Raw genomic sequence first — 21,462 nt, 5'->3', positions numbered from 1 at the left:
TGCGTGGATTTCTGACTTCACAGAGGGTCGTGGTTGAAGGGTCAACTGTCCTTGGTTCCTTTTTGTTGCTGATGAATCTATTGTTTGGATATATTGCATTTTATCTCTCCATCAGTTAATTGACATCAGGGTTGTTTCCACTCTTTGGCTGTTGTGAAAAATGCTGCTATGAACATTTGTGTACAAGTTTTTGTATGGATTTTAAGTCTTCATTTCTCTTGGGTATGCAGGTGGCATGGTTGAATCATGTGATGTTTACTGTTTTGAGAAATTGCCACACAGTATTTAAAAGCGGCTATACCATTTTACATTTCCAACAGCAATGTGGTGGGGTTGGATTTCTCCACGTCTTTGTCTACTCTTATTTGTGTGTTTTTGTTTTTGTTTTTTTACAATGATATCCTGGTAGTTGTGAAGTGATGTCTTATTATGGTTTTGACTTGCATTTCCCTAATGGCTAGAGATATAGAGCATCTTTTAATGTACTTATTGGCAATTTGGAGAAATGTCTATTCATCTCCTTTGGCCTCTTAAAAGTGGATTAGTTGTCTTTTTATTATTGAGTTGGAAGAGTTCTTTATATATTCTGGATAGAAATTCCTCATCAGATATAAGAAAATGTTTCCTCCCATTTTATGTATTGACTTTTCACTTTTTATTGGTATCATTTGCAGCATAAAACTTTTAAATTTTGATTAAGTCCAAGGTATCTGTTTCTCCCTTTGTTGCTTGTGCTTTTGGTATCGTGTCTGAGAAACCATTGCCTAACTCAAGATCATGAATATTTATTCCTCTTTTCTTCTTAGACTTTTAAAGTTTTAACTCTTGCTTTTAGGTCTATGATCGTCGTGAATACATTTTTATGTACGGTGTTAGGTAGGTGTCCAACTCTATTCTTTTGGTTTTTTGTTTTGTTTTGTTTTGGCGGTGCCACGCAGCTTGTGGGGTCTTAGTTCCCCCACCAGGGATTGACAGCTCTATTCTTTTGTATGTGGATATCCAGGTGTCCCAGCACCATTTATTGGAAAGAGTTTTCTTTCCCCATCACATTGCCTTGACTCCCTTGTTGAAACTCAATTGACTTTAAATATGAGGATTTATTTCTGTAGTCTCAATTCAATTCCATTGATCTGTATGTCTAGCCTTATGTCAGTATCACACTGGCTTGATTAGTGTAGCTTCGTGATAAGTTTTGAAATCAGGAAGTGTAAGTCCTCCGACTTTGTTCCTTGTCAAGATTGATGTGGCCATTCTGGGTCCCTTGCATTTCCATATGATCTTTAGGATTAGTTTGTCAATTTCTGCCAAAAAAAGAAAGCATCTGGGATTTTGATAGGAATTGTGTTGAATCTGTACACCAATTTAGGGACTATTGCTATCTTAACACTAGTAAGTCATCCAATCCATGGATATGGGATGTCTTTCCATTTATTTAGGCCTTCTTTAATTTTTATGACTTTTATAGTTTCCAGTATTCATGTCTTGCCCTTTTTATTAATTTTATTCCTAAATATTTTATTCCATTTGATGCTATTTAAATGGAATTGTTATTTTAAATATTTTCAGATTATTCGTAATCAGTGTATAGAAATAGAATAGATTTTTGGAGGAGGGAGGGAACAATCATTTTTTATTTTTATTTTATTTTTTGAATCTTTTAAAGTTGTATCAACCACACATAATTCAATGGAAATTTTTAGTGACGCATCTTTAGTGCCTTTCTAAAGCATATAACTTAGTCGTCATAGATATAAGCATTCTATGCCTTTTGCACTCATACTTCATAGTTTTATGGGACATTTAAATTATGTAACTTCAATAATCCACAAAATTTGCATAAACTGGTTTGGGATTAAATTCGATCACATATAATTCAACTGGTGACAGCAAAAATGCACAGATGTGTAGGGAGCCGCTTGAGCATTCAGCTTGGTTTGTGAAGAGAATGAAGAAATGCAGTTACTCCTAAGAATCTATTAGGTAGAGGTCAATTTGAAGATCTTTGAATGTATATGGAAAGTGATGTTTGCATGCCTGTAGATTTTACAAATCTATGTTATCACACTGAAAAAACATAGTAATATGGAGACTGCAAAATAGAATCGATTTTTTTCATTTTTTTAAATTTATTTTGTTTTTTCTCCCAGTTTTATTGAGATGTAATTGACATATAGCACTGTATAAGTCTAAGGTGTACAGCATAATGCTTTGACTTATGTACATCATGAAATGATTATCACAATAAGTTTAGTGAGCATCCAGTATCTCGTATAGCTGCAAAAGAAAAGAAAAAGAAAACATACTTTTTCCTTGTGATGAGAACTCAGGATGTATACTCTTAACAACTTTCATACATAATATACAGCAGTATTAATTATATTAATCATGTTGTACATTACATCTCTAGTACTTATCTTATAACTGGAAGTTTGTACCTTCCGACCGCCTTCTTACAATTCCCCCTCCCCCCAACCCCCCACCACTGGTAACCACAAATCTTATCTGTTTTTCCATGAATTTTCTGTGTGTTTTTTGAAGTATAATTGACCTACAACACTATGTTAGTTCCTGGTGCACAACATAGTGATTTGCTATTTCTGTATATCACAACATACAATTGAGTTTTGTATAGCGATCTTGTGGTCTGCAGCCTTGCTGAATCATGTATTATTTTGAATGGTTTTTAGTGGATTCCTTGGGCTTTTCTGTATATAAGATCGTACCATCTGCAAATAGGGACAGTTTACTTCCTCCCTTCCAATCTGGTTGCTTTTTATTTTTTCCTTGTCTAACTGCCCTAAAACATCCAGTACAATGTTGAATAGAAGTGGCAAGAGTAGACATTTTGTCTTGTTCCTGATCCTAGGGGGGAAGCATTCAGATTTTCACTATTATGCTATTTACTGTGGGCTTTTCACAAATGCCCTTCATGAGGTTAAGGAAATTCTCTTCTGTTCCTACTTTGTTGAGTGTTTTTGTTTGTTTGTTTTTTTAAAACCATGAAAGGTTGTTAGGTTTTGTCAGATGCTTTTTCTAATGCATCTGTTGAGATGATCGTGTGAGTTTTGTCCTTTATTCTCTTAATATGGTGTACCACATTGATTTTTGTATGTTAAACTAATCTTGCATTCCTAGGATAAATCCTATTTGGTCACAGTAACTTTTCAAAATATGTCGCTGGATTTGGTTTGCTAGTATTTTATTGAAGATTTTGTGTCTGTAACTCACAAGGGATATTGGTCTGTAGTTTTCTTGTGGTACCTTTGTCTGATTTTGATAATAGTGGCCTCAAAGAATGAGTTGAAAAGTCACCAGCCCAGACAAGAAAAATCGATTATTTGACCAAGACTCTGCATTTCTACTTCCATTTCCTCAAAAAGTATCTGATCATTTAGAAAATGGGAATAAATAGGCTAAATCATCTCTGAGTTAATCAAACTTCTTGAATTACGTTTTTTAAAAAGATTTATTTATTATTTATTTATTTATTTTATTTTTGGCTGCGTCGGGTCTTCGTCGCGGCACTCAGGATCTTCCTTGCAGCATGTGGAATCTTTCATTGAGGTGCGCGCGCTCTTGGTTGTGGTGCACGGGTTTTCGGTTGCGGTGCACGGGTTTTCTCTTCTCTAGTTGTGGCACGCAGGCTCCAGGGTGCATGAGCTCTGTAGTTGTGGCGCGCGGGTTCCAGACTGTGGGCTCTGTAGTTTGCGGTAGGCGGGCTCTAGTTGAGGTGTGCTAGAGCTCAGTAGTTGTGGCACATGGGCTTAGTTGCCTCTGGGCATGTGGGATCTTAGTTCCCTGACAAGGGATTGAACCCATGTTCCCTGCATTGTAAGGCGGATTCTTTACCGCTGGACCACCAGGGATGTTCCTTGAATTACATTTTGTCTTTAGAAATTGAATTCTTCATTTAAAAAAATGACTAAACATAAGCATTAAATAATGCAGTCTCATGTTCTCAAGTAAGAGCAAGACAGATGTTTGGTGGAAGATGTCCCTGTGTCTCCTAACTGGGAAAGGATACACATGTCCAAACAGAGTGCCCATTCCTGCAGAGCAACTGGCTTGAGTTAAGTTGAGAAGAAGGCAATTTGACTGAACTAATTGTTACTAATAAAAAAATCACTGGAGAGGCTTATAACTTTTCTAGAGGGATTTGCATTTTTAAAAGAAGAAATGGGGCTTCCCTGGTGGCGCAGTGGTTGAGAGTCCGCCTGCCGATGCAGGGGACACGGGTTCGTGCCCCGGCCTGGGAGGATCCCACGTGCAGCGGAGCGGCTGGGCCCGTGAGCCATGGCCGCTGAGCCTGCGCGTCCGGAGCCTGTGCTCCGCAACGGGAGAGGCCACAACGCTGAGAGGCCCGCGTACCGCAAAAAATAAAAATAAAAATAAAAGAAGAAATGTTTTAAGTCATATGTAAGACAATGTTACAGTGAGACTTTCCTCTCAAATTTCAGCAGAGGCCCCAAATTGAAGATTAAATGATTTAAAATGCCATATTCCAAATAAAGAAGGCAGACCAGCTTTTTCCAGATTTTGCAGAGGAGGTAAGAAAATGTGTTAGGGAAAAACTGACATCGTTTCTTTGGAGGAAGTTATGGAGTGATGTACAGTCCCATTCTCATTCTCTTCTCTTTGGGAAAGAGAGGGATGCTTCCATCCTGCCTCAAGCCAAGCAAAGGAGTTCTAAAAGAACCCCTCACTTTGGGTGGGAAATGGTCAGGAGGCAAAAGACCCTGTCACCCAGGACTGTATGCTTAGCTGAAGAAATTTCTACATCCAGGCCTGCTAAAGGGACCAGAGTTGAACTCTTGGGAGGAACCCTCAAATTTATGCAGTGTGCTCTCTTTGAAAGTGGCCAGCGCTCAACCTTACTTACCCTAAGAGCAATGCAAATATCTGACTGCAGAAAAATAGATAAACTGAAGTGTACTTATTGATATTATATAGCTGTATAGATGAATGACTACACCTCCATGTATAAACGGGGATGAATCTCACATACTGACAAGCTTAGAAAAAAAGCAGGTTACCAAAGACTGCATAAGGTATAATTCCATTAACATAAAATGCAAAAATATGCCAAACCAGACAATATATTATTTAGGCAAATTTTCTATCTATCTATCTGTCTATATCATAAAATTCAAGATAGGAGTTATATCTGGAGCCGCAGGGAGTGGCACAGGGAAATTCAAAAGTAGCGGTAATGGTATATTTCTTAAGTTTGGTGGTATATAACCAGGGGCTCATTTTATTGCTGTTTTCATAACATGCATATTTTATAACATTGTGTATTTGTAACGTGTGTTTACTTTAAAAATTAAGGCCAGTTTTATCAAATTCTAATTTTTTCATTATATTTACTCCCAACTGAACACAGCAGGGATTCTGGCAATCTGTGAATTCTTCTTGCTGGACCAAATTCAATAGAGGCCCTCTGGCTAGGTAGCTGGATGGTAATAAAACTCCAAATAATCTTTTGTGACAGGTAGTATTCACTTTTGCAAGGCGATGCTTTCTCAAGAGCTTTTTTATGATCTTGAGATAGAATAGTAAAACTCTACATCCTCTTTCAGTCTAGACTTTCCAAACAGTTCTAAGAAGGTTTCCTCCCTTATTTGTATTTTATTTATTCTTTAGTGTTTCAATAAATATTTATTGAGCATGTACATGTGCCAGACAGGATATCAGGTGCTGTTATCAAGAAATAGAACAATAACAAGACTGATAGAACAATAACAAGACTGAGTCCCTGCCCTCATGGAGTGTAGTCTAGCAGAAGGCCTGACGTTACACAGAAGATCGCACACTGAATTTGGATTCACAGCAAAGTCCTACAGGTAAAGAGTTTAGGGTATTAAGAGAACATTTAGCAGGAACACACTTAGTTTAAGGAGTTCAGGAAAGGCTTCCTTGAGGATATTACGCTTAAATGGGGACCTGCAAGATGAGTGAGAACTAGGGGGAGAGCTGGGGTCCAGTCCAGGCAGCCAGGGAACAAGTCCAGTGCCAGGAGCATGGCAATTTGGGTAAATGTGCAGCTGAAATGATCAGCACACACAAGTGGTTTGCTGGGTGGACAGGCCAGATAATGGGACCTCTGTGCTTAGGATTTTGTACTTTACCATATGAACAAGGCGCTGCCAAGGGGCTTTAAGCTGGGGATTAACATGTCAGATTTATATGTCCTTCAGGCATCTAGGCTGCCATGTACAGGAGAAAGGATTGCAAAGGGAGTACTTGAAGAGAGGGAAGTAGGGAGACTAGCCTCAGGGTAATGAAAGCTGCCAGAGAGGAGTTCTGGGCTGAAAATAAAAATTTGAGAGCCATCAGAGTAGAAGGCAGCAAGTGAAGCCAGGACACTGGATGAAACGCTCATCAGTGTTTCCTAAAGAGGACTATACCTGTTCATTACCTGTTCTCAGTAGTACCATCTAGTCTAATTTTAAAAATACCAGAGATATCCCCAGATAGTATTATTTTTGACTAGGTAAGTAAACACTTGAGTTGATTTTTAATTTACTTAGGGGGGGAAATGAGTAAATAGCAACACAGATGGTGTGTGACTATGAAAAATGACTGAATTTGTGACACACTGACCCAGAACCGTGGAGACACAGGAGTAAACCCTCGCGGGTGACTTAGAGCAGGGCCTAGGCAGCGCCAAAAAGGAGGAGGCCTCTTGCCGCAGGGAGGGCCTGCGTCATCCACTGCCCATTTTCCCGGGAAGAAGGCAGTCCTGATCTCAGGGTGAGACTTGCTCTTTACAGAAGCCAGCCAGGCGCCAGCGTGCAGACCCTGCCCAAAAATGCGCCCCCGCAAGGTCCCCCCACCCGACCACCTAAAACAATAAAATAGCTGATTACCAGCAGAATGGGTTTATTCAGGAACAGCAAAAAACTGCAATTTAAAACGCTCAACCTATAGCAAACCACAGGCAAGTGCAAAGAACAACAGAGGGGAAACCCTTTTATAGAAGAGAAGGGGGAGTTGGGCGTGGCTGCTTGTTATAAACAAAGAGCCCATTGGAGGGAACCCTGAGTTGGAAGTGTAGTAGCTTCCCATTGGCTGGGCTGTTTCCAGACTCGGAGAAAGGCTTCCTTCCCCGCCTGTAGCGAGGTTGTGCCCTTTTTCCTGCTGGATCTCCAATCGAGGGGGAGTGGTGCCAGAGCTATCCCTTCTGGACTCCCGGCTCCATCTTAAATGAGGTTTCTGTGTATTAATTTTCACACTCGTCACGCTGAAGCAGGCCAGCAGCCTTCCCCACCACACAGTCCCCACACTCGACCACCCAGACTCCGCTTCTGAAGGAGGCTCCACCCTAAGCCCGCCCGCCAGGCGCGGGGCCTCGGCAACCTGCCCTCCAGGTGGCTTCTCGCATGCGCACTCCTGGCGCCCAGAGTTACCGGCCGCGAACCGAACACCGGAGATGTGGGCGCGGCCTAGTTGCTTGGGCGGGGCTAGCAGACGAGGACCAAGCTGTGGGGCTTGGGGCGTGGCCTTGGGCCCGGCAGGCGGGCTTAGGGAGTGGCTGGAAGGTGTGGTCGGCGGTTTGGGGGCGTGGCTGGGAGGTGTGGTCGACGAGCTTTGGGGCCTGGCTCTAGCGTGGCTGGCCGTAGGACTGGGGCGGGGGCACTACGCTCTTTGATCTCGCGCCTTCGCTGTCCGGGTCTTGCCTGGGATACTGGGCCTGCTGGAGCGTCCCTTAAATCTGGGGTCTTTTTAAAAGACCCGGATGTCGCGGTGTGCGCGGCAGACTGGACTGCGCTCTGCAGCGTGGTGTGACTGACCTCGAACTTCACCTGGGGCAGGTGGGCAGCATTAGAATCCTAAGACCCTTCTGGGCTCGCAGGGCACGATCCTGAAGAATTTAATAAGGAAAATACATTGTTGTTATTTGTACCTGCCTTGTTCGAGAGAAGACTTAAGGCGGCTTCAGACACTGCCAGAATCTAAAGGTCATTTTGGACAGGTACTTTTTTCTAAGCTCCAGGCCGTGGCAGATTAAGCTTTAAATGAATAGATTCAGGTATCCACATCGGATTTTATAGTTTATTCCCCTGCATGAATCCAGGTTTGTTTGGTTTTTTTAAAATATATTTATTTTTGGCTGTTTTGGATCTTCATTGCTGCGTGGGCTTTCTCTAGTTGTGGTGAGCAGGGGCCACTCTTCACTGCGGTGCGCGGGCTTCTCACTGCGGTGGTGGTTTCTCTCGTTGCGGAGCACGGGCTCTAGGCGCGCACGGGCTTCAGTTGTTGTGGCTCACAGGCTCTAGAGCGCAGGCTCAGTAGTTGTGGTGCACGGGCTTAGTTGCTCCGTGGCACGTGGGATCTTCCCGGACCTGGGCTTGAACCCGTGTCCCCTGCATTGGCAGCTGGATTCTTAACCACTGCACCACCAGGGAAGTCCCTAGGTTTTTTTTTATCTTGTCTTTCTTTTCCTTAATGTTTAGCAGGCCCTGACAAACCATTTCTTAGGAGGGAAGCAACTGTTTTTGCTGAGACACATTGTGACAGTATTGGTTTTAAATTACATTGGATTTGTTGATACCTGGTGACTGGAGAAACCTCACATAAAGGGTGTAAACAGTGCAGTTTTCATTAAGCTAGAACTAGCAAACACACCCTCAAGGATATGCCCTTTGGTATATCTTAAACTTTTAGGTACTCTTATCTAGTCATGAGTGATCAGATTGTTCTCCAGCAAATCCAGAATATCAAGCTAAGGACGATTATAAACGCAGAGGGGCTAACCATGGCGTCACCTACCCCTCATTACGGAGAATTCTTTTTTTTTTTTCCAGGCTGTTTTCTGAGCCTCTTTGGAGCAGAATCTGGGCTGGGGATCTGTAGAAGACAAAAAGCAAACAACTTTAATTTTATACCCATAGGCAGGGCAGAGAACTGCTTGGTAGGTGAGGTGAGGACAGACTTTGAAAGTGATTGGAGAGAGGATAAGAGGACAGAGTGGCAGGGAGAGAAGTTAAAAGTCAGTTGGTGCCAGTTTGAAGCAAGTCTTGGCACGTTGGGTATGTGAGGATGATGGGGGTTGTATTGGACTCACCTCTCAAATATTAAGAGAGGAAGCTTCATGAGGAAATAGGATTTTAAGAAATATTACTGTGTTGTATGAATTCAGTCTCCCTCTTTGGTGTAAGTTTGTTTCTAGACACTTGGGTAAATATCTAAATTGTTGTTCAGATTTAAACATTAGTAACTCCCATTCTTTGAAGGCTTGCAGTAGGTTCTCCAGGCTCTGAATGTTCTCTTTCACTGTCAGGGCCACCATGCCAGGCTGTCTGTTCCCCTCACTTTACGTTGGAGGATAGTGAGTTTCAGAGGGAAGCACAGCCAGGCCGAGCAGCCTGAACCCAATGCCCAGCTCCTCCTTTGCACTCGGTCCTGCTTTGTCCTCTTGCTGCCCTCACCCCGTCTTTGTTTCTTTCTCTCTGTCCCAAAAACTAAAACATATTTTTATTGGTTGCAGTTGGTTTTTATTTTCATTTTTGCTTTTTAAGTTAAAAATACCTTCCTTACTCCCCTGCCCCTTGCCTGCCCCCATCCTTGCCCCTTCTGTGATTTGAATTTGTTCTCTCTGTGCTTGTGTTACCCCAGAACTCCTCCTGCCCTGTGCTCTTCTGGGCCCAGAGTCCAGCTGGGCAGTCACAGTCACTGGTCACGGGTCTGCATGCCTCCCTCCACACTTCCCTCTCATGAGTGCTATACAAACGTCAGTCTTACTTTCCTTTGAAAGAAGAGGTTGGAAGTTCATTCTACTTATTTTTCTTTCTGGGTCTCAATTTTACAGGGACTTTAAAAGAAGAAAATCCTGAATTTAGAGCCTTGGGTCTGTTGAAGGCAATTTCCACAAAGTTAATACATATTCTTTTATTTTTTAATTAAGCAATCATTTCGCAAGGAGAAAACTAATTTTTAATCTGTGCTAGCAGTTCAAATTAAACAGTGTAAGGAGAATGCACATAGCAGTTAGAAGACGTAGTCTAACTACATTTTCATGTCTGAACTATCACTCTGTTAACCAAAAACAAAGCTGTAAAGTTTTTGACTTTTCCAAATTTCACACATGGGTTTATCTTTTGACTTAGATGAAATGCAGTTGTGTAAAAATACACCTACGTTGTGGTGAGTTCCTTTGTTGTCAGAATGTCCCCAACCTAACCATCATGTCAGTACTGTGCATGCAAGGACACCTGCCAGAGGCATGTCCACTTAGCTCTCTTTATGCAGAAATTAGGGGAGGAGAATGAAATGTGATCTTACGGTGCAACTATAAAGCACTACCTGTTGATATCACTCCGGTTTCACCAAGAACGCAGGAAGCCTGGGAGACATTTGATCAACCGCAGAGCTGTGCCGGAGCCAAAGTTCTCGTCTTGCGGCCCTGCCCGCTCCTCTGCGCACAGGGCTCGGCATCAGCAGCGAACAGGGCTCACGCTCCTTCTCAGGAAGCTGTTGACGGTGGGTCCCACTTCCGGTCTCGTGCTCCTTTGCTGGACTCCTGGCTGTGAGTGGAGATGGTCAGAGGCTGGTGCTCGTGAAAGGAATTATAGAGCAAGAGACAGAGCCCAAGGATGGAGTGAGCTCTTGAATGTGTCTGGTGCTCCCATCCCTGCTGCGTCTATCTGCCCCAGCAGGGACTGTCTCCCTCTTCACTCGTGGAGCAGCCACGAGTCACTTGGAGGATCTTGGATCTTTTCCATGTACGACCACTGACAATAATGGGGTGATGGATGTGTGTCATTGCTCCATAACCAACGTTAAAGCAGTCAGGAATTGAGACTCCTTTCTATCAAAATAACTGAGATCTTGTCTTGAATGAAACTCTATTAATCTTTTACTGAAAGTCCAAAAAGTAAACAAGTTTTTTAGCCCATCATGCTCTGAGCTTTGAACACACTGTAAACATTTTTAGCTAAGTTTGTGACCCAAAGATAAAATACATTCACTAGCCTCAACTCTTGAAAGCAACTGGTTTTCTTTTTGGAAGAAAGCTATAAAATGTTAAAGATATCTTCTTTTTAATTAGGAACAAAGAACATAAAACATTATTTAATTTGTTTGACAGACAGTAAAAAGTATCTTTTACTTTCACAGTAAAAGATGGTCAGTTTTATTTGTTAGTTATTGTTGCATAAAATTACCCTAAATTTTAGTGGCTGAAAATCATAAACCTCTGTTACCCGCTATGTCTTCAGGTCGCAGTCCAGGAGTGACTTACCTGGGCGGTTCTGGCTCAGGGTCCCTTGGGAAACTTTAGTCAAGGCGCTGGCCGGGGCTGCAGTCATCCCCAGGCTCCCAGGCCATTGGCCAGCCTCTTAAGTCCTGCCTCTCACTCACTTGGGCCTTGGCACAGGGCTGCCTCCCAGCATGGCCCTGGCCCCCCGGGAGAGGGGGGAGCAGGGGAGAGCAGGACCCGCCTTCGCTTCTGCTGCATTCTCTTCACGAGAAGTGCACTCCAGGCTGGGGGTCTCACAAGGGCCTGATCACGAGGAGTGCCGTCGGAGGGGGCCCAGAGGCTGCCACCGCAGCCGAAGGGCAGAAATAAAGACCCCCGTCGGGTGGGGAGGAAAGTGGCAGTGATGGGAGCATGGGTACCTTCAGAGTCCAGCTCTGCTGTGTTACAGGTTTTACAGGAATTTTTCCAGGAAATAAAATGAATTCCAGTCCTGTTGTAATTTAGAAAATCTAAAGAGCAGTAGAAGAGCATATGGGTTGTTCTCTTGAAGACTCTGACAGCAGAAATTGCATCTGTCTTTCTGCAGGCCACGGGCGATCAGGACCTACCTGGAGTTTTGGTGTCTGGACTTGAAGGACGGTATGGTATATGTGAAGATCATGCTGGAGACCTGCAGAAATGCTTTAATCTCATTACCATGCAAGAATTTTTGGAAAATAAAACACAGCTGGGTCCAAAGACCCAAGCCGTGTACGTCTGGGGCGGAAGGCCGGCCGTTAGCCAGGAGCTGCGCAGCCCGCCCTGCTTGAAGATCGTCGCTGGCGTAGGGGCGGGGCCGGACCACCTGGACCCGGGACTCGTTGCCAGCTTTAGTGTGAAGGCGGCCAACACGCCACACGCCGTTTCCAACCCCACGGCAGACCTGGGGATGGCCTTGCTGCTGGCTGCAGCTCGGAGCGTCGTGGAAGGTAAACAGCCAGGAGACGCTTGTTTTCTAGAGATCAGATGACAGATACTTAATATCACACCTGATAAGGCCCTGATCTCTTCACACTGCGTCCAGGACTTTGTTGCCCTGGACTTGGAGCCACTTTTGGTTGTTTCAGCCTAGTCAGGGCCAAGCTTGGCACCCAGGCACATGCAGTCCATGTGATCTGTCTGATACGCTGTTTTCTCCTCCACCAAATTCCACTCACTACGCAATGTGTGAAGTACTTTCAACACCACTGTGGAAATGCCCTTGGAGTAGTTCACTGGCCGGTCAGCATGCTACCCTGGGGTGAAGGCCCCCAAGTGAGCAGGCAGAACCCCAGCTCCCCACACACTGGACCTGGCTGGGCCCGCCCCGCAAGGAGCAGCGCAGCACTTCAGCACTTGGCCGTCGTCCTGGTGGAGCTCTGGGGTGAAGGGGCTTGAGGAAAGGAGGCAAGAACCAAGCAGGTTCTGTTTCTTTTTTTTTTTTTCCAATATTTTTATTTTAATTTTTCATTTTTGGCTGCGTTGGGTCTTTGTTGCTGCCCGCGGGCTTTCTCGAGCTGCGGCAAGCGGAGTCTACTCTTTGCTGCGGTGCGTGGGCTTCTCACTGCGGTGGCTTCTCTTGTTGCGGAGCACGGGCTCTAGGCGCGCGGGCTTCAGTAGTTGTGGCTCGCAGGCTCAGTAGTTGTGGCTTGCGGGCTCTAGAACGCAGGCTCAGTAGTCATGGCGCACGGGCTTAGTTGCTCCGCGGCATGTGGGATCTTCCCGGACCAGGGATTGAACCCCTGTCCCCTGCATTGGCAGGAGGATTCTTAACCACTGCGCCACCAGGGAAGTCAGAGCCGGTTCTGTTTCTGACTGCTGGTTCACATGTGCACACTCACAGACACACGCACACACACATGCACACACAAACATATGCACAGTCACACACACATACACATACATGTAGTCACAAATGTACAGACACTTGGACACACCAAAACCAACAAATTTTAACCAGGAATCCTCCCTTAATGTGAAAGAAGTTGCTGGGTTTTTTTAAAAAATATTTATTTATTTATTTGGTTGCACTAGGTCTTAGTTACCACAGGCAGGCTCCCTAGTTGCGGCTCGCCTGCTCCTTAGTTGCAGCACATGGGCTCCTTAGTTGTGGCATATGAACTCTTAGTTGCGGCATGCATGTGGGATCTAGTTCCCTGACAAGGGATCGAACCCGGGCCCCCTGCATTGGGAGCCTGGAGTCTTTTTTTTTTTTTGTGAGCCTGGAGTCTTAACCACTGCACCACCAGGGAAGTTCCAGAAGTTGCTCTTTTAAAGCATTCTGCCAGGAGGCTGGGGTTTGTTATGAGGAAACTGCCCTGTTCCTGTCATTCTTCCCTTGCAGAAACATTTTGCTGTCGGATAGGAATGAGTGAGCGCCCAGGGTCCGCCCTGGACTTCCTGTAACCTCGTCTCCCCTTCAGGCGGCCCAGTGAGGGTTGTGGGGATTTTGTGTGTGGTGCTGTCCACACTGTCCACTCTGCATCGTGTTTATTTTAGGTCATCATTTGGCTATTTCGCCACATACGGAGAACTTTTCTACAGACTGGATGCGTTAAGAAGTGACAGGGACCACTCTGGGAATTATCGGCGTGGGGAGCATTGGCTGTAAGATCGCTCAGAGGGCCAGAGCATTTGAAATGGAGATTCTCTACCACAGTAGGAAACGCAGGTAAAATTCAGAAAATGGACTTGAAATTGACTGAGCAGAACTTGCACCATCACTGCCTTAAATATAGTTTAGATATATTATTCCTCCACTTTTCATACAATTCTCCTATTCTGTTTCTCCAAAAAGGATTGATGATCAAGGAAGGGACTGTGGTGTTTTTATGATCACCCAGAAATGCAGCGGATAATCTTCTCTTCATTGAAAAAATTTCACCAGAGAGAAAAGAGATTTTGGCTCACCTACAGCTGTGCTGTTTCAGTTTGTACAGTGACTCTTTCTGATCATGGGAGATGCTGTCCACACTTGAACACACATAACACACAGGTGTGTGCTTCCCACCCCCCAGTATTCAGTCTGAAACCCTCTTCCTCGTACTCCACCAGCAGCATTCAGCCCAACACCCAGTCCTGTTAATTTTGTCTCAAAACAACCCTCAGACCTGCCTGTTCACTCTCACTTCATCGCTGCCACCTGCCACCGGCCTAGGCCCCGGCCTTTCTCACCTGCAGTGCCTGCCCTCTAAGGAGCTGCTCTCTGCTCTCGAACTTCAGCCCGTCTGCAGACCGGCCAGATGATGGCGCTGTTCGCAGCCTTTCAGTGGCTTCTGTTGCCACGGAATAGATTTCCACTCCCAGAGGCAGGGTGAGCTGGGAGACTTCACATCGGGACTGCCCCCTTCTCAGTCACCCTGTTTGCACAGTGGATAGTGGCGAGGCTTCGGTAGCTGTCACAGCTCCCAGTGCGGTGAGGGCCGCCGCAGAGGCCAGGACAAGGCGTGTGAGGTGGGCAGGGCTTTCACAGTGGCAGCGTGTGCTGGCCGTTCCTCTTTCCTTCAGGTGCTCTGCTGGCCAAGATGTGTAGAAAGAATTCATATATTTTTGTATTCCATATTTGTAGGGCAGTAGCGGCTACCAGGGATGCTGTGACCTCCTGGAGCTTGGAACTTCTGTTGAATAGTCAGCTGTCTGGGTGCCCAGAGCAGGAGTTAGGACTGGACCCAAAACACAGCACTCAATCCTGCCTGCACCAGACCCTTGGATCCTCGCTCTCTGTTTAACAGATGGCACTCCCAGGCTCTCTCCCGTTTTATTTTTCTTTGGAAATTCAGATGTGTTTGCCCATATGCAGCAATGCTGGACGTCACTGAAAGCACGTCTGACACCATCGGGCTTGTACCAGACTCTGGGGGCTCAAAGTTGAGTGAGAGGAAGCTCCTGACCTCAAGGGGCTCGCAGTCTGGTGTGACACCCCACAGACACGGGGCTCAGAGCACCCAGAGACGCCCACGGCGTTTCCATGGGTGAGCCCTGGCCTCGGGGTCCAGCCGCCTCTGGACCCAGGTGGGGGTCTGGCCCACGGGAGGACAGACTGAGTCCATGGCTCCTCTCAGAAACTCCTTCCGGGAGTTGAATTTCTAACTAGAGAACGTGGTTTTTCTCCCTTGTTCCCTTCATAGAGAATCGGAGGAGGAAGTCATTGGGGCCACTTACTGTGAGAGGCTGGATGACCTGCTTCAGCGATCGGACTTTGTGATGTTGGCTGTGAGCCTGACGCCCCAGGCCCAGGGCCTGATCGGGAGGCGCGAGCTGAGTGGGATGGAGCCCACTGCCATTCTCTCCACATCGGCAGCGGTGCGTGCTCCACCGCTGTGTGGAGGCTGGGGGGCTCCAGCCATGGCCATCCTCTCAGCATTCCCAGGAAACCTTTTCCCTGAGTGGTCTGAAAAATCCACTTAGACGGCTGGGTGGTGAGTTAAAGGGGTTTTACTTTATATTTAGAAATACGTCTGATTTTTGTCTTCACATCATTTTGAACCTCAAATTAGTAATAAAGAGAATGAGAATCGTACACTGTGGGGTTTTCAGATCCAAGTATGGGCATCTCCTTGGGTAGCAGAATCACAGTTTGACCTTCCACGTATAATCAAGCAAAATTTATGGGGATGAATTTTCTGAGCCTCAGTTTAAAACAATAACTTTGTGTTAGTTCGTTTGGTTGGTTCTCTGACATTTTCGTAGAGCTTTGTGTGTTTGCATACAGGAGGCTTTAGGCCCCGCGCGATAACCAGATTTTCTGGTGGGTTGGTGTGGCATTTGTGAAGAAGAAAGCGTCGGAGTGCTCGACGCTGGGGGTGCCAGCACACGTGAGGATCGGTGCTGGCCTCAAACGTGCAGGCGGCTTGCCTTTGGGATCGGGGGCAGAAGACATGTGAGAGCTGGCGTCACCAGCAACCACCTGTGTCTCATCTGTAAAACAAGGAAAACAGGGCTTGCCGTGAAACCCCACAGGGCCAAGCTAGTACGCTTGAAGGTTTTCTGAAAATTCAGACCCTGTAGATGAGCAGGAAGGACCAGTGCATTATATGCTTTTGGTAATGTCAGAGGTCGGTGACGAAGTAAAGATTCTGGAAAAACAAACACCCCAGGTAGGAGCTTGGGACTAGGTTTCTCCACCAGCAGCACAGGCAGGCTGGGTGCTGTGTCTTGACCTGTAGGGCGGCTCAGCACGCCAGCGGGAAGGAGGTTCCTTGAAGGTCTCTGCTGGGAGGAAGGGGTTTCCTTCTCAGCTGCTGCTGCTATCTTGTATTTGAAATGCAGTTATGGGTGATGTTTGTGGCTGTTTGGTTTTTTAATGTGTACCTAAAACTACTACCTGGGGGCTGTTTCCCGGAACCCGGCGGTGGCTTTGGGAGGCGGTGTGGTGAAGTGGCAGGGCCCAGGCTCAGGGTCAGACAGACCTGGCCTCAGATCTGGGTAGATGCTTTAGAAGCACGTGACTTTGGCTGAGCATGTAACCTACAAGCCTCACGTGTAAAAAGAGTATTGACTTTTGCTGGGTAAGTGGAGGAGGTGGCGAGACAGCATCTGTAAAGGGTTTAGTGCGCCGCCTGGCATGTAGCAGGCTCTCAGTGTCTGAGAACGAAGTGGCAGAATGAAGTTCACATGCTGTCAAACCTGTGACAAGATCAAGACGTGTTTGAACAGTAGTGAATGTGACCAGAGTGCACTGTCTGTGGGACCTACCGAGGAGGGGTCTCGTCCACCCAGGTCTGTTAGTTGATCAAGACGCCCTGGTGGAAGCCCTTCAGACCGGGGTCATTAAAGCAGCAGTGCTGGATGTGACGTACCCAGAACCCCTGCCCAGGTAAGAAAGCCACACAGGATCTACGGTTTTCTCGATCCAGGTGGGGCAGTCCTCAGACAACTGTTGCTTTTGGCTTTTGTGGCCATGTTGAGCCACGTGTTGTAATCGTGTAGGGTCTTGGCCTTGGAGGGGCCTGAGCAGGCCCCTGGTGACCTGTCCAGTTCTGCAGTGGGTCAGGCCTCTGCTTCAGCACCTCCGCGGACAGGGTGCTCAGGGCCCTCAGGCCCCAGATGCCGCGGATGGAGACTGCACAGGACAGCCGTTCTCAGATCAAGCCAAGTAGTCCTCCCTTTACCCACCGACCCTGGTTTGCCTTCTGCAGCATCAAAGGCGAGCTCTGATTATTCTCCTCTTTACAAACCTTCATGTATTTTAAGACAACCACTACATTTCGTCTTAGTCTTTTTTTTTTTTTGAGGCTAAGTATCTTCATATCCTCCAGTTGCAGCCTAAATGATGTCATTTCCAGACACCTTGCCTTCCAGCACTTTAGATTCTACAGTCCTCTGAAAATGTGCTCCTGAGAATGGCACACAGTATTCATGTTGTGGCCTGACCACTGTAGAGAAATCACACAAAGGTTGTGTTGGCAGCACCCTTCCTCAAAGCCTCGCTGCACCTTTAACTCGTTACGTTTTTAGTCAGCTAAAATTGAAATTGTTATTCTCTCAATTGTTTTTTAAGTTTATGTGTGGAATTTTACATTTACTTGTATTTAATTTCATTTGCTTGTGTGTTTTGACCCAGTGATCCAGCCTGTTGGGACTGGAGTCTTGGTCTGTCACTTATTTGGAATCTTGATGCTGTCATTCATTAAACCAGCTATTCCTAACTTTGATTCCTCCAGCTTTGATTTCTATCCAGTAAGCAAATTACTGTCAGATGAATGTTTGACATTATGACCAAATTTAATACCTAAGTTTTATCAAGATTGGTCATAGAACTTACAGACATTTCTGAGAAAAACAATAATTTATTCAGAGCAGAGTTTCTCAAAATGTGGTCTGGAGACCCTTTCAGGGGGTCTGTGAAGTCAAAACTAATTTTTTTTTTCTTTTTAAAGGTCTAACTACATTTATTTGATAATTCATGAATCAGGCAGCATCCTATCTAGCAAGTAGAGAGGAGCTCCCAAGTCAAAACTATTTTCATGATACTGTAAGATGTTATTTATTTCCACTCATGTTTTCTCACACAAGTGTACCGTGGAGTCTTCCAGAGACTTAAGGACATGTGATGACATCATCACTCTGACAGCTAATGAAATGTGTGCTTCTGTATGATTGTATTAAATTTTTTTCAGTTTTAATTTCTAATACAATAAATGTTGATAGGCATAACCCTCATAAACACATGTTCTTTGGGGTTCTCAATTTTTAAGAATGTAAAGACCAAATAAGAGAGCCACTAATCTAGAACAAAAAATAATTTCAATATAAATAAAGAAGCATGACCATTTTAGACAGTTGTCAACTTACTGAAAAATGGAGAAGTCATGTTATCACCCCTGTTGCCTGCTAAAATGAACTTTTACTCACAAGTCACAAGGCAAATACTAGGGTTATATCCCAAAGCTTAGTTTATTCTAATAGGTGATGCGCTCCCAGTGTCCCATGTGAAATCATTTTTGTGGCCAAGAGGTTTAACAACTATTTTATGAATAACTTATATTCAGATCCCATGTTAATTTCTAATCTGTATGTTTATCAGATAGGTCTGAGTTTTCATCTTGGTTTTTCAGGGAGACATTTTGATGCCACTTACTGTGAAAAAAGTAATTTAAAAAGTAGGAAACCTGTGGTTATTTAGTCATACTACATAAGTATTCTTTGCTTTACAAAAGGATTTACTGTGTTTTGTGTTTTTTTTTTTTGCGGTACGCGGGCCTCTCACTGCTGTGGCCTCTCCCGTTGCGGAGCACAGGCTCTGGACGCGCAGGCTCAGCGGCCATGGCTCACGGGCCCAGCCGCTCCGCGGCATGTGGGATCTTCCCGGACCGGGGCACGAACCCGTGTCCCCTGCATCGGCAGGCGGACTATCAACCACTGCGCCACCAGGGAAGCCCCCTGTATATTATTTTAAAATGAAAAAATTCATTTGCCAATAGCGCCAGGAGTCCCCAAGATCACCTTCAGCCTTAATGATTTGCTAGCAAGACTCACAGAACTCAGAAAAGCTTTTCTACTCACAGTTACAGTTTATTACAGTGAAATGATATAGTTTAAAATCAGCAAAGGGAGAAAACTCATAGGGGAGTCGAGAACCAGGCTTGCACTTCCAGTTGTCCCCCCAATGGAGTTGTGTGGACAGTACTACCACCTCCAGCAATGGTGTGTGACAACACACGTTAAGTATTTCCAACCAGGGAAGCTCATCCCAGCGTTGGTATCAGGGGGTCAGTCATGTAGGTGTGGAGTGCCCACATGTCTGACACTAGCTTCGTAGTCTCCAGACCCTGCAGAGGTCAAACTGATACAGATTGGCCTAGAGCCCTAGGCGAACAAAAACAGGTATTCACCACAAATTAAATCACTAGCATAAACTATCTGGCTTTGCTCAAGGCCCCAAGTATAAGACACTCTTACCAGGCAGTATATCTCAAGGGCTCACAGGTTATCTTCCAGAGGCCAGCCAAAGGCCAGTCCTATTTTTGGAATGTGCAGGGTTCAAGAACTCCAAGCCTGCCTGCTGAGTTAATTCTTTACTACACAGGCCAGCCACTGGCCCTTGGCCTTAGCTGTCTCAGAGCAAAATGATGTTTATTGGATTATCTACATTTATTACAGTATTTATATGACAGATACAGTATGACTTCGCCTAACATTTGGAGGAGCCAATGTGGGGCAGGGATAGATTTAAAGAAACTAACCCATTGTATTTTTGTACCAATATGATTACTTGTTCCCCCCAACCCCTTGATCTACCACTATTTGTACATTATGATGAACTTGTGTAGCACTATTTAGTATATAAATTAGCTGGTATTGACCTAAATCCAGTATTCCTCAGGCCAGTCATTTCCCATTGATCGTCAGTGTCAGTATTATCATCTGACTGATTTACATGAGGTACTTAAATCTTACCAACAACGCCAGTGTTATACCATATTGCAATACTGTCGTGGTACAATGCAGTTTCATTACATAACAAATCGATAACAATTGCAGAGGTATTTGCTATGCCTTCTCAACAAAATTGTCTCTTGCCTATACACCAGATATTATTATGGGCAGGTGTTGTACAGTTGGCCGTGATTCAGTTCTTTCTGGGTTCCAAGTCAGTTGGGACAAAGCCAGTCACCCTGTCTCAGTTCGCACCCTTGTACTGTTTTCCAGCGTGTGATGTTATATAGTAGGACCCACCTCCTTCATAAGGGGAGGATGAGTGTTTTTCAGAATAGTTTCTACCACTGCTAACTGTACCACAGGATATGTCTTACTTCAGTCATTCCTGGAGGTGAGGGCAGTCAAACTGCATTGATATAAATTACAGGTGCCCCCAGAGAACTTCCATAGGTCTGGGGGTCTGTAAGATTCTCAAGGGTGTGCCCCTTGAGCCTCAGTATCTATGATGGGGGACCACTGCCACATGTCTACTTTGGCCTCTATTAAAATAGTCAGGATGCCCGCTGGGCCAGGTCATAGCACTTTCCCAATCCTGGGTGCTAATATTATCCATCATTATGCTTGAGTCTGCCTGACCCACTTCACTAAAACCTCATTATCTTTCCAGGCTAACTCCCATCTTTGCCTTCTTCCTGGACGAGAGCTCCCTCTGATCTGCTAATTCTAGCTAATAAATCTTTCCCCTCTGAATGCTATTCCCATTAAAGGCACATTCAGCTTGTCCCATGATGCCTAGATCAACGCCTAATTCCCCAAGGCCCTTTCTTGTCCTGTGGGTCAGTGTCATTTAATCCATCATGCATGTTGTGCAATTGTGAACTAATGGCCTGGGTGCAGTTAGGATACGTATTTTACACCCAGAAATGTTGGGTCACCCAAACCAGGGTTAGATGAGCAGTGGTCATACCTAGGTGTCATTAAGAGTACGCCATAAGGCTCCCACAGCCTTCCCCATCTCAGCGTAGGGGATATGAAACCATAACATGACATTAAAGAAACGAAACAACTCTGAATAGTTTTCCTCAATTAATCTGTATTTCAGAGATCATCCTTTGTTGGAGTTGAAGAACGTCACTCTGACACCTCACATTGGAAGTGCAACTCATCAAGCAAGACGACAGACAATGGAAAATTTGGTTGAAAGCATCCTGGCTTCTCTCAATGGCCTTCCTATTCCTAATGAAGTGCTATTTAAATGATTTATGTGGGCTGAGAATTCAATGGGATGAAAACATGGCAGATTAAATGGACAAAAAACACTTACTTTGTATGTTAAGAGTCCATTATATAGATTGAATTAATAC

At 45.1% G+C, this 21,462-nt stretch overlaps 1 protein-coding gene across 1 annotated transcript; it reads left to right on the top strand.

Moving 5' to 3' along the window:
- Window positions 1–11,603: 11,603 nt before the first annotated feature.
- Window positions 11,604–21,403, top strand: LOC114898253 (putative 2-hydroxyacid dehydrogenase SERP1888). The gene is given in 5 exon segments (XM_029227445.1): window positions 11,604–11,615; window positions 11,787–12,168; window positions 13,718–13,889; window positions 15,346–15,520; window positions 21,201–21,403. Coding segments are annotated over 5 exon segments (840 nt in total). The 3' UTR covers window positions 21,300–21,403.
- Window positions 21,404–21,462: the final 59 nt, after the last annotated feature.

The sequence above is a fragment of the Monodon monoceros genome, unplaced genomic scaffold (genome assembly GCF_005190385.1).
Source record: "Monodon monoceros isolate NGI ecotype Baffin Bay Population unplaced genomic scaffold, NGI_Narwhal_1 Super_Scaffold_1, whole genome shotgun sequence".
In the NCBI taxonomy this organism is placed as follows: Eukaryota; Metazoa; Chordata; class Mammalia; order Artiodactyla; family Monodontidae; genus Monodon; species Monodon monoceros.
This window is presented reverse-complemented; position numbering and strand designations above follow the sequence as displayed.